This window comes from Ramularia collo-cygni (assembly GCF_900074925.1).
Source record: "Ramularia collo-cygni strain URUG2 genome assembly, contig: RCC_scaffold13, whole genome shotgun sequence".
Classification (NCBI taxonomy): Eukaryota; Fungi; Ascomycota; class Dothideomycetes; order Mycosphaerellales; family Mycosphaerellaceae; genus Ramularia; species Ramularia collo-cygni.
Genome location: NW_019716267.1, coordinates 1,014,147 through 1,027,697, shown reverse-complemented (window position 1 = coordinate 1,027,697; position 13,551 = coordinate 1,014,147). Strand labels below are relative to the sequence as shown.

Genomic DNA, 13,551 nt, shown 5'->3' with positions numbered 1-13,551 from the left:
GACAGAGCAGTCTGACGGCAGGCGTAGTGAGGAACAGGAAGGAATAGATTGACAGGCAAGAGGAAGAGTCGGCGCAGGAGCAAGRTGGCACCCACCTTCACTTCGTCACCGCCGCAGAATCGCCTGGCGCGCGATCACAGCCCGACCAAGAGTTCTCCCCTACGGCATACCATTTCCACCAGATCAAACAACAGCGAAGCGGCAGATCATGATGATCCGTTCATTACTCGACCCTCCGTAATTCGAGAAGTCGAGCGAAGTCAGTCCACATCGCCGGTCAAGACCAAGTTGGCTGCATTCGCAAAGTGGGAACAGCGCGAACAGGACGAGCTGAAGACTTCCCCGACAAAGTCCTCACCGATACGGCAGAATACGACGACGTCTCCCTCCAAAAACAGAATGGACACTTCACCCCGCAAAATTCGCGACGACGACTGGCGCAATGCGATTGGCAGGAGTGAGAGTCGGAGTGTCTTGAAGCCCGTCACCCAGAATGCCTCGCCCATCGTGGACAGACCGCTTACAGTAAATGGAACCGACAGCCTGCATAAGCGATCCGAATCGAAAGAGAACATTGCATATCGTCCTCCCAGCCAGGAAAGCCTGGCATTTCGAGAGCGACCTTCAAGTCAGGATGAGAGCAGATCGCCGACAAAGAAACTCACACATTCGCGAGGATTGAGCGTCGATACAGGACTGCGTCCATCATCCCCCGATCCACTCTCTTCTGCCAGTCCTCCGGGTACGGCCAGCAAGAACAGCCTGGCAACATTCTCTCGTTCAGATTCCATGCGAGCTAGTACAAGACCGCGATCCAAAGGTCACGTCCGGTTCACATCCACAGACACTTCCGCGAGCATGCCCCAACTAGACGGCGAGATTGATCAGCTCAAGAAATCGAGCACTCCTCATTTGCGCGAGCTTAGCAAGTTTGCTGCAGACAAGGAGTCAACCGAGGAGCTGAACGTTCACTCCGCAGAGGAGCAGGTAACGGGTCTGGTGGGGAGAAGGAGGCTACAACGATCGGGAACTGTCAAGCCGAGCGAGAAAAAGTCCAACTTTGCCTCACAATTCCAAAGCACGAAATGGATGGATACGCAAAGGAAGCATTTGGCTGCATACGAGTATCTCTGTCACATTGGGGAGGCAAGAGCATGGATAGAGGATGTTCTAGATCCTACAAAACTGCCTCCAATTGTCCAACTGGAGGAGGCGCTGAGAGATGGTGTCACATTGGCAGAAGTGGTTGTACGGCTTGCACACAAACTTCCCTCCGATCAACAGAGAGCGCTTGGGAGTCAACGGATTCTCCGCTCTGCGCCCCTCTCCTTTCGACACTCCGACAACATCGCCCTCTTCTTTCGCTTCCTCGCCGAGATTGAACTTCCCGAGCTCTTCCGATTCGAACTGATCGATCTCTACGAGAAGAAGAACATCCCCAAAGTCATCTACTGCATACACGCTGTGTCATGGCTTCTGTTCCGGAAAGGTGTTGTGGACTTCCGGATTGGAAATCTGGTAGGACAGCTGGAGTTTGCAGATCACGAATTGGAAGAGACGCAAAAGGGTATCGATCGAAGTGGGATCCAAATGCCCAACTTCGGCGGTATGCGAGCTGCTATGCAAGTGGAAGAGGAGCCTCCGCCACCAGAACCCACTCCCGAAGAACTCCTGGCTGAACAGGAGCATACGCTTGTCGAGCTGCAGACTCAAATGCGCGGTGCTCTGGTTCGGCTGAGACTTGGGGAGACCATGCAAGAACTTTGGGCGGCAGAGGAGCAGATTGCGCATTTCCAGGCTATTGCTCGAGGAGGCTTCGCAAGAGAAATCTTTGACTTTCGCTTTGCCATGGACAACTCTACCCGCCATTTCCAGGCCGCATCGAAGGCCTACCTCGTACGAAAACAGCTCCATCAAAAGAAGAGCGCATGGAAGGAGAACAAAGCGGATGTGGTCAAGGTGCAGAGTCTATGGCGAGGGAGGAAGCAGCGAGTGGAGACGAAGAAAATCAAGACTCAGCTACGTGCTCAACGGCATGGTCTCAGTGAGCTTCAATCAGCAATCCGAGGTGCTCTCGGTCGATGGCGAGCCGGTGATCTGTGGCATGAGGCGAGAGATGAAAAGACGGAGGCTGGTGTGCAGGCATTCCAGGCGGCGGCTCGTGGTGCGATAGAACGGATGCGCGTGGGAGCTATCATGAACCGACTCTGGGATGTTGAGGATACCATCTGCGATCTCCAATCACATGCACGTGGGCGCCAAATACGAAAGAGAGCCGTCCAACAGCACKCCGACACACGATCAGCAGCTGTTGAGGTTGTGAAGCTCCAAGCAGCAGCGCGAGGTCTCATTCAGAGAATCCAACAAAAGACACAGCACGGCGAACACAAGATTCATGAGCCCAGTATTGTCCAGGTTCAGGGCGTGGCAAGAGGGCTTATCGAGCGACTTCGCCAGGCTAAGACTCAGGGAGCGCTCCATGGGCGGGAGTCTGCGATTGTCAAGTTCCAAGCTCTAATACGTGCCCAGGCTGCCAAATCGGTGCATCTCGATACGAGGGAATCTCTCAGCAGGCATTCCGAGACTCTTGATACCTTTCAGGCTCTTATCAGAGGGAAGGCAGCTCGTGGTCTTGTTGCCGATACAAGAAATGCACTCAAGGAGCACGACACTCAAGTATGTTCACTCCAGTCGCTTGCACGGGCAATGCTCCACAGGAGGAGCATCGGCGAGAACCTGGTCGCGCTGGAAGAGGAAGAGGAGCAGCTCGTCGCGCTCCAGTCAATGTCGAGGGCCTACATCGAGCGGCAACGAATCTTCGAGCAGCTCGTGGAGATGGAGAAAGAGGAGCAAAGCATCATCGAGCTCCAGTCATTAACACGAGCGATGCTCCTCCGAAGCCAAATTGGTCAGGAGCTGGCAGAACTGGAAGAGCATGAAGACGCACTCGTCGAGCTGCAGTCACACCTTCGCGGCTTCGTCGTGAGAAAGCGCTTCGCCGAAAAGCAGAAGCACTTTCGCGAGAACATGCAAAAGGTCATCAAGTTGCAATCCTTCGTCCGCGCCAAGCAGCAGGGTGAAAGCTACAAGAGCCTGGTCAATGGCAAAAATCCTCCTCTCCCAGTCGTGCGACGCCACTTGCATCTCCTCACAGATTCGAACCTCGAGTTTGAGGGCGAGCTAGAAGCTGAACGGCKGCGTCGACAAGTCGTGGAGAGCGTCYGAAGAAATGAACTTGTTGAGAGCTATGTCGAAGGCTTGGACGTCAAGATTGCCCTTCTCGTCAAGAACAAGATCACCCTGGACGAAGTTGTCAAGCATCAGAAGCATTTCGGCGGATCTGCCTCCCAACTCCTACGTGGCAGCACCATGACCAACTCCTCTGGACTTGACCTCAAGGCGCTCAACAAAAACTCTCGCAAGAAGCTCACCGGATACGAGGAGCTCTTCTTCATGATCCAGACACAACCGCAATATCTCGCACGATTGTTCGGTGTTCTGACCAGTCGCGGTGTGTCTGAGAAGGAAGGCAAGAACACCGAGCGGCTCATCATGACTTTGTTCGGATACGCTCAGAAGAGCCGAGAAGAGTACATGCTTTTGAAGGTTCTCGCAACAAGCTCACAACAGGTCATCTCACATTGTCAAAGCGTGGAAGACTACATGCGTCAGCAGAACGGGACATTCCAGCAACGAATTCTTGTCAATCACATTCGATCACCCAAGGAGCGGGCATACCTCAAGACCCTCTTCGGTGGTATGATCAAGAACGGCATTTGTGCGCAGGATCATTTAGATTTGGAAAGCGATCCACTGCAGATTTATCGTGCGATATTGAACAATGAGGAACTCTCTACCGGCATGCCATCGCAGCGGCCTCGCGATCTTCCTCGAGAAGTAGTGATCCGACAGGAAGACGTGCGACCGCGATATGTTGAGCACCTGGAAGACCTTCGCGATCTGGGTGATGGTTTCTTCCACAATCTCGAGGAGACACTCCACCGGATGCCATTTGGATTGCGCTACATTGCGGCTGAACAACATCGTGCACTATGTGCTCAATTCCCACGCGAAGACCCTGGCCATCTTGCTATGATTGTTGGAACATGGTTGTGGAAAGCATATCTCCTGCCTGCGCTGAAAGAGCCGGAGATGTGGGGTGTAGTGGATCGTGGCCTGAGTCCCGTTCATAAGAGAAATCTGGGTCAAGTGATTACAGTTCTCTCACAAGTCGCCTCTGCTGGAAGGCTGTTTGGGCCGGAGAATATCTACCTCCAGCCCCTCAACAACTGGATCACGGAGAGCCTGGACCGATGGCAGGACTGCCTCGGACATATGTTCGACATTCCCAGCCCTGAAGAGCACTATGATGCAGACCAATTCAGCGACCTCTACTCCAAGACAAAGCCAACCCTGTACATTAAATTGGCGGACATCTTCGCGCTGCACTCGCTCATCACAGATAACATGGCCGCAGTCGTACCTCAACGAGACGACCCCATCAAAGAGCTTTTGACAGATCTAGGCTCTGCCAAAGGGAATGAGACCGATCTCACCGGCGCCACAAATGGCGGCGAAATCACACTCACGCTCAAATCCCGCTTCACGGTCCAAGAAGACCCCAACGCCGAAGCCCGCGCACTCTTCACCAACACTAAACGTCTGGTTCTCTACATCATTCGTGTCCAGTCCGGCTCAAACTTGATGGAAATCCTCCTTCGACCCATCACCCACGATGATGCCGATAGATGGATCTCTCTAGTAGCAGAAGAGTTGGCGGAAAAGCCACACCGGCCTACCACATCTCACAAGCGCACCGCTTCAACCTTTGACGCCCGCACCGCCTCCCTCCGCGGCGCTCGCACTCAATCCGTCTACTCTGAAGCGCCTTCCTCCTCCGACCAACATCGCGATCTCCTCGATCTCCAATCCATGACCTACGCGGAGTTGAAGTCCACGGCTTTGGAAAACATTCTCCAACTCGAAAATCCTTCCATTGCTCCTCAGTTCCGCGTCTCCAGACACAACAACTACCAGGAACTGCTGAATGCTCTCGCAGGCGACATCCGGCAAAAGCATCGCAAGCGATTAGACCGCCAACGGAATGTGGAGAGCACGAGACAAACTCTTGACCAACTAGATGAAAAGGCCTCGTTCTTGGAAGACCAACTACGGAGTTACAACGACTACATTGAACAATGCCTCCACACTCTCGCGTCAAAGAAAGGCACCAAACATAAATTCATGCTCCCTTTTACCAAACAATGGACTCACGAACGCGAACTCGAGAAAAGTGGTCGTAGACCCCAATTTGGAAGCTTCAAATATTCGGCACGACAACTAGCTGATAAAGGAGTGCTGGTCAGCTGGACTGGAGTCCCTCCAGAACAATGGGGACAAATTGATATTGTCATATCTAGTGATGTTGTGGGAGTTTTCATGTTGGAGGCTAGCTGTGGGAGTCTTATGATGCAAGGTGCTCAGGGGAGGTTGGTGTTGGATGAGCTTTTGCAGGCGCAATATGACAACGCGGGGACCGTGGGGATTTTTGACGACGGGAGGGGAGGAGGGGCGAGATTAGGGGTTAATTTGCTTTTGCATTTGGTTTTCAAGAAGTTTTATCGGGATGATTAGGTTGATTAAGCGGAAGGCGATGACGAAGAAAGAGTGACTCTTTGCACAGCGTTGGAGTTGATGATGGGCATAGGCGTTTCTGACGAGATGGAGTATATGATTGTTGGTTTGTATATCCTCTGCATTGGAACTATACTGCGAATTCTCACGACCTCTGAAATGTACTTTTTCCGCTCGATTTTGCTGATGTTATGTCGTCCGTGAATGAAGGAGGTTTGCGGAGATCACTCAGTCTGTCTGCAATCTCGAAGATCATTCAGTCTGTCGTTGCTATTGTCATCATCATCATCATTACCCTACCCCTGTTCTCTGCACAACTTCATCCGAACAGAAACACCATTCACTCTCCCTCGAGTTCCACTGCCTCAAATCCCATCACCTCCAAAACCTCCTCCAAAGTCTCCTCTGTTGGCCCACTACTATCCACTTCACCCAAAATCCCCGCAGCAGAATGTCGATCCACAAGGATAGCATTATTCCTCTCGAATTCCGCGTAACGTTTGGAAAAGACCTGCGTGGTATCCTTCTCCCCGCCGCGTTTCCGGAGGAGGAATCTTGCGAGAGCAATGTTGCGAGGACAAGTTACGAGGAGAACTTTGGAGGGGAATGATATCTGATATGGAAAGATTAGTCTGTTAGGTTTCGCGCGCGGAGGACAGAGGTAGAGACTGACATTTTTCTCAAAGAGAATTGCAGAAGCTTCATCTCTGGGGAATCCATCGATTAGGAAAGTCTTTGCGCCTTTCTGGCATTCCTCGTTGAGTTTTACACTGAGGATGTCGACTATCGTGGCTGGAGGGACGAGGTCGTTGTTGTCGAGGTAATGCTTGATGGATGTTGCTGTTGGAACTTGATCCGAGGTGGGGTTCTGGGCGAYTTCTCGAAGGTGGTCGCCTACGGAGAGGTGGAAGATGTTGTGTTGTTCGCTGAGGATGTGGCAGAGGGTGCCTTTTCCTGAGGCTGGGGCTCCAAGGACCTTTTGTCTTGCATCAGAAGTGTTCTGACTCTCGGATTGAAGGAGACTGGAAGGATGGGACTTACAAAGATGATGTTGAGCGCGCGGGTTCTTTGTGCTATTGTTGGATGCTGAGGCTCTCCAAGAGCTCGTGCTAGGAAAGACATCTTGTGTTGCGGGTTGCGGAATGGAGAAGCAGAGGTATAAGAAGAGCGGTAAGAGAAAGATGTCCTACTGCTTTGTGGGAGAGATGCGAATTGCTTGCTTGTTCGAAGTTTGGAGAACATGATGCAAACAATGAGAGAACAGCAGAATGTATCTGTAGAGCGTTCTGGAGCAAGAGATGCAAACGTCTTTGGCAGAAGACTCTGCGCGCGAGTTGTATGATTGAGTTGCGCGAGATCTTTGCGCCGTGTCTCGCGCGAGATGTTTCTCGATGGTCATGGGCCAAAGATGTTGGGGGATGGTGGTGTGACTTGAGATGATTGACTTGATGATCAAGTCTCAAGCACTAAAGTGTGTTTTGAAGGCGTTGCTTAGCAAATCAAAATGTAGGTGAATGCTTTCAACATAAATGATCCGATTACGTCCAAGGGCCGGTGAAGTTGGAGATTGCCGCCTCTCCTTGTGTAGAATCGACGACAACGCTCACGAACAGGTAGCTACAAGCACAGAGAGAAGCAATTATGGAGTATCGATGATCCCATTAAATAGGGTCTTCTGAATTGGGTATTATGAGATCTATACCTGCTCACGAAGGGTGGCAACCTTCAATCTCACCTGCCTGGGTCCTACATTCACTTACCGCACGTGAAGATTCACCGGCAAAACCGCGGTCAGAGAGTGCAGGCTTGGCGTGTGGCATCTTTGCCTTTTGGGTCGGCACAGATATCCGGCTCCGCTTCATTTCGCGGTTCAGGTTCCGTTCGCTTCTCGCGCCCTGAACTCCTGTTGTGTGCGACGTTAGATGTGGATCCTTGGATGTGAGACCTTCCGATCTGAAGCGGATGTCAAAATCGCCACCACCAGACATGTGCCGAGGTAAAACAGGATCTTGGTAGCCGCCATAGAAGAGGTTCGTGTGACATGCTGATCGCGCTTCGCGCGCGCCCCGTTTCATCACGCGTACCACTTTACCTCCMGGACCCTTTTGGCGAGTCTCTATTTGGTCTCTCGGCTTGTTGTCTAGCCCGCCCGAGCCAGCAGCAACTGCATTAGTTTGACATGGGTGTTGGAACCACATCCATCTGCTCGAAAAGGGAGAACACCCTTCGATCTTCTGGCTCTGACGCTTTGCGTACCATGGCTCCGTTCGAAACAGAATGACAGGGCCCCGATGCGAGCCTCCCACATTTCTCCAACTCGCAGCACGTGTATAATTCCACACTACCTCGCAATCTCGCAACATTTTCTCAGTGCACTCATGCAGAAAAAGGCAGTTCTTGCGAGTAAACGCAATGCCGAGCCCATCTAAGCTTTACTCCCGCATGAAGAAGGTGCACGAGCCGACGCGCTCCCATCCTCGCAAATTTTCCGATCGATCGTGCATAGGTGCCGTTCGTGGCTTGCGTTTGTTGCACGGAAAGGAATGTAATTCGGTCCCAGCCCTGTCAGGTATGCGGTTTCCCACTCGCGCCCGGCAGAAGACAGGGTGCAGTTGCAAACCAGTTGCTGCGACGAGTCAGGCACAGCGCTACTTGCCCATTTTGGGCCACGGGGGAATGTGGCATGTCCTGATATTCGCTGGTAACCGCCGTTGGAGTCGCAGGGAACGGTGCAGGTCACGTCGGTGTTGATGTGTTGAGCTGCCGTTGCCATGCGGTCCGCCGATGGTATACCAAGGATCCTAGCGAGTCGGAGAGTTGCATATTGGACGCAGGGGAGCACTGTGCAGGATTCCCATCAATGGTAGACGCCCTCGGGGTCGTAGAGTTGGCACTGTTGCTTTTCGCTACCATGATTGTTCCACTGATGCGACATCCCACTGATGCCCGCTCGCAACGACGTATGAGAGCGGATGCTCTGAAGTAAAGTTGACGTTACTCTTGGTTCATCAACCTCCTTGCGTAAGCATGACTGTGGAGCTCGACTTCATGCATTCAATRCCTTGTCACAGTGTCGGAGTGCATGAACGCCACAACCTAGACCACATGCAAAAAGTCGATCATTGTTGCCGCTTTTCGTGCATCGTCGGCTGTGTGTCCATTGTCTACCAGCTCGTCCCAAGGCAGGATTTCTTACTCGACAGGTTGACGATTGTTCGACGTTGGATTTGCCTGTGCACTCATTGTGTGAAAAGTTGCAACAGAATCACGACATCCCTAGGTACACACCCGGAGTCGCTGTGGTCATGCACCGCATCGTGATTCGCGCTCTGATGTCGAAGCTTGCCTMTTTTCTGCCCGACAGTGCATAAGTTAGGTAGGCAGGGATTTGCGCCGGCAAAACAGTGTCCGCATGCTCTACGTCTCGGCGCCGTCAGTCGTCGCTACCACAGACGTTACATTGCTGCAGCCTTCCAGTAACTCCCGCTMCAGAGCCATTGATGTCGGCGAATAGCTGGGCGGCAACTCATTTGCAGATTTAGTCTAGGATCAACGGCGCAGTGAAGGTTGCGGTGCTGGTGGAAATCGCTACCATCCATATTGCCCAACGGCTGACACCCACTGATGCCCGCAAGTCTGCAGCCTCCGATATCGAGGAGATGTTGAGCAAAACCGACGGACCAGGAACCTTGGTTTGACGCTAGCTTCTGCATTTCGGCTGCCACGTTTCCCAAGGTACCCGTCTACCGGCAACGACCTTTGAGAAGGGAGATCTCAATAAAAGTGTGGAGTCGGGTTGTCTACGCCGTCAAGTTTCGCTACCGCATTGTGAGGATACTTCTTGACATCCATTAGAGCCCGCAGCGTCTTCCAGGCGATGAGCGAGTAGAAATCCGTCACAAAATTTAGGGGACTTCGACTTCGACTGGAATCGAGGTGTGGCATTTGACTTGCGCCAGTCGGCTCGACAACCGCTGCGTCTGTTGTCCATGGACGACCAGTTTCCCGCTCGGACTCAACGCAGGTATCGGCACTGGGGACACACTCTGATCAGTTGGTGGTCAGTGGCGCAGTACAGTAGCTGACATTTGTACGTCGCTTCACGAAAAGGTTTGTAGCCATTCTGGCACAAAAAGGTCGTCCATGCCATGCTGCTGATCAAATGCATGACCAACGACAGATTGTGACTGGTTTATGCATGTTACGAGGCCATGCATACTCTACGCGTCAAGTTGAAGCCGATATGCAGCATAGACATGACAGAGGTCATTTGCTACCGGTCTTGCAGAACATGCAGGCAGCCCTTGGTGTCCGCCGTGTTCGAGCAAGTAGGGTGGATCGTCGTTGGACGGTTTCGGAGCAGACGTTGCGCCGGTTCGGACATTTCTCATTAGTTTTAGTTGCCATGATTTGCACCGCACACAGCAGCCAAGTGCGGTTGTCGTGTGGTGAGGATGACGTGCAGGAAAGGCMGTTGGACGTGCGAAGCGTAGATTTCGATGCGCTGTAACTGTAACAAGGCCAGCCTATGAAACGCAGAAACGTTCCAAGCCGATGCTGGTCTGTCACCGTGCTTGCAGAAGGACGAGGACATCGGCTGGTAYCGGCGAGAAGCACACCATTCTCACACCATTCTCGCATCGCGCTGTGGACGCCTCGGCCGGAAGAGGCCAGTGCAGGGCAAATGAGCAGAAACATTCGAACCTTGGGCGAGATTTGATCGAGAAAGTATCCCGTAGACGATGTCTCTTGTCCCGCTCAAGCCGGCTTCGACACTACCGCTGTTTCGGACGCCACACGTCACACCCATYAGTGAGCCACGCTCGCGAGCGCGGAACAGCCTGTGAGGAGGCGAGAATGCTATCGGCTGGAGCAGCGCTGGCCTGTAATGAGTGGGATATGACAACGACTCGCCGGTGCAGAGGCAGAGGCATGGCGTCCCTCCACTCGCAGCGCTACCAGGATGCCAGAAGTATCACTCCATGGAATTCGGACGAGAGTTTTGGTGATGAATGCTGCGATTCAGCGATGGGCCAGTATGACATTGCGAGTCAACACTGGTGCGAAATCGAATTCGTGAGGTTGATGATCATAAATCGAATGACAGTGAGATTTATCTTGCAATGTCTCCAGATTCGAGTGGAAAGAGCCAGAGCCCTATGAAGAGCAAACGGCGCTAGCAGGGAGGCAKCAGCTCGGGACTTGCCAGCGATTGCCGGTCACCCCTGCGATCGATCCATCATCAAGAATAATCACCGCATCATCAGAGGAAATGTGCAAAGCCTTGTTCTGCTCTCCACGCCTTCCTTGAGACTGATCATTTCCGACGGGCCAACTCATCGTGAAGAAAATGTGCAAAGTCTTTCGTTTAAATCACTGCTGAATCAATCGGCACCCTTACCGAGGAGCAGATCGGATCTTGGGWCGCCCGGATGGCTGCTAAGCAACAGGGCATTCACTTGGCCTGTCGGGAGTGTCAGAGGAAGAAGGTAAAATGCTCTCGGTGAGTAGATTGAAGGCCAAAAGAGATGCAGTACGGAAAGGGACCGCCTCTTCAGCCACGGCCATTGTCCAGTACACAGCTGATTTTGGTATCCTGCAATTTCCAGAACGTTCCCATGCGTCCAATGCACCAGGTCCGGCATCTCGTGCAAGATCAGTACGCGAAAGCCGCGCGCAAAGTCTGGCAAGTCCGGAGATGCGGAACTACGTGAGCGTATATTCAAGCTGGAGAAGTTGGTAGAGACATTTTCAGGCGAAGATGGCAGAGATACCTCTCGCAGCGGCTCAATCTCTACACCACACATGGAAGAAAGCAGCACTTCACTCCGACTGGACAATAACACCACAGCCTCCCCAGCCAGTTCGACCGATGCCACTGCACTCGAGACGAGCAAGTACGTCGCTGGTGCTTTTTGGTCATCCTTGACTGCCGAAGTCAAAGCACTGGCCGATGCTTTTGCCGAGAGTGGCAGTGGTGATGAATACACACCAGAGGACTCCCCCGATGCAGCACATACCTCTCCAGATGCATCCCAAGCAGTCACCGTGGACTTGGAGTTGATCTTTTGCCCCCCAGGAGTACTCTATGTAATGCCTGGCGCAACTCTTGAGCCAGACCCTGCGCTGGCGTCCCAGCTTCTCACGGCATACCTAGATTATGTCGAGCCGATGTGTACGTGCATTTCCCTCTAAACCCGTCCTACGCGAGACCATGCTCGCTTGTTTTGCAAACACAGCGCCATTGCTTGATCTCATAAAAGGGCAGTGCTGACTCCACACCCTAGTCAGGTTCTTTCATGTTCCATCTCTGAAAGCTTTCGTGCTCTACGATCGGCCATATCTTGGTCAGCCATCCAACGCCCCATGCAATAGAGCATTAAAGGCAGCGATCTTCTTTGCTGGCATGAATGCCTTCTCAGAAGTGGATTGCGTCGCTCTCGGCAAGCCGCGACGTGAGATGATCAACGACTATAGACGCATGGTCGACATTGCCCTCTACCAGGCGGACCCGCTAAGATCAATGGAACTTGCTACTCTCCAATCACTGGCCCTCTATGTAGCGTCCATTCGCGTGCAGGATTCAAGTCGACGATCATGGTCGATGGTCGCTTTACTAGATCGCATAGGACGCGCTTTGGGTATCCACAACGAACTTCCCGGCGAGCCCATCTATCTCCGCGAATTGCGGCGTCGACTCTGGTATGGTGTAATTCTCCTCGACTGCTACTCGTCTTACGACCGAGGAAGTGATCCGACAATAATGCCGGATACACACAACCGACCACTTCCAAGCAACGTCAACGACAGCGATTTCGACGAGTACTCCACCTCGCTAGTCAGTCGTGTGAATGAAATGACAGAAATGTCTCTAGCATTAATGTCACACGATGCTGTTGCAATATCATTGCGCGGCACGTCGACACTCGGCAATGCAAAGGGCCAGACCTGGCAGCAGAATTTACAAACCGCCTACAACTTGCAAACGTATATGGAGAACACCTACTTCCGCCACTGCGATCTGTCAAATCCGCAACACTTGATGATCAAGTATGCAGGTACCTCGGCGGTAAACTCCATCATTCTTCGAGCCGTTCGTCCCATGCAAATCGACAGCGGTACTACCCCGCCGCGCGTGGATAGTCCTTGGGTGATGGGTCTCGCGTTGAATATTTTGCGCCACTCCGAAGATCTCTGGAGGCAGATCAAGGAAGAATGGAGACGCATGCCTTGGGTGCCTTGGCACGCCATCGCTGTGGCGCTCGCTGCTCTCTGCTCTATCCGTGGCACAGACCTTGCCAACGAGGCGTGGACGCTCGTTGACAAGGCTATGATTCGATTCGCTCCGGATGTTGCGGATGGTGTCAATGGAATGCTCTGGAGACCCATCGAGAAGCTTCACAAGAAGGCCGCCGCGTTTCGAGATGGTATCGAGATGCGGCAAACTCTGCGGGCTCAGATTACTGTCCCTGCGGTGCATGAAAAGATAGCGTATCCTCCGGACCAGCATGCCGTGGTGCAACCTCCGCTCCCTCAGATACCCGCAGGCAACCTCATGATGAACGCCTCGGACCGAACATTTGACCTTTCAGAAGACATGCTGACAACCCTGCCGAATGATACGAGCTGGCTGGACTGGGAGTCGATAATCAAAGACATTGACGAGATGAAGGCGGAGGACATGCAGTGGTTTTGAAAACGAGACGGCGAGAAAGCGAGATTGGTCTTCCGCCGAACCAGGCCTTTTGCAGCAATAGCCAAGGTAACCTTTCATAAGGTCCTTGAGTCAATAGTGCGAGGCCAAACTTTGAGGCCAACCAGACGCACAATGAGGACGTGACGATTGATACCCTACCACTCGGAGACTAAGTCGCTACCTAGAAGCACAATACTCTGGGGCGCCACATCTGGCTGCGT

General features: G+C 52.7%; 2 protein-coding genes; both read left to right on the top strand.

Moving 5' to 3' along the window:
• Nucleotides 1-399: 399 nt before the first annotated feature.
• RCC_08313 (related to Ras GTPase activating protein) lies at nucleotides 400-5,634 on the top strand (the record flags this gene model as incomplete). Its single annotated transcript, XM_023773564.1, has 1 exon — nucleotides 400-5,634. One exon carries the CDS (start codon nucleotides 400-402, stop codon nucleotides 5,632-5,634), a length of 5,235 nt encoding a protein of 1,744 aa, XP_023629332.1.
• A 5,432-nt stretch (nucleotides 5,635-11,066) lies between these two features.
• Nucleotides 11,067-13,330, top strand: RCC_08312 (uncharacterized protein; the record flags this gene model as incomplete). XM_023773563.1 has 3 exons in its annotated part: nucleotides 11,067-11,137; nucleotides 11,244-11,809; nucleotides 11,922-13,330. 3 exons carry the CDS (start codon nucleotides 11,067-11,069, stop codon nucleotides 13,328-13,330), a joined length of 2,046 nt encoding a protein of 681 aa, XP_023629331.1.
• Nucleotides 13,331-13,551: the final 221 nt, after the last annotated feature.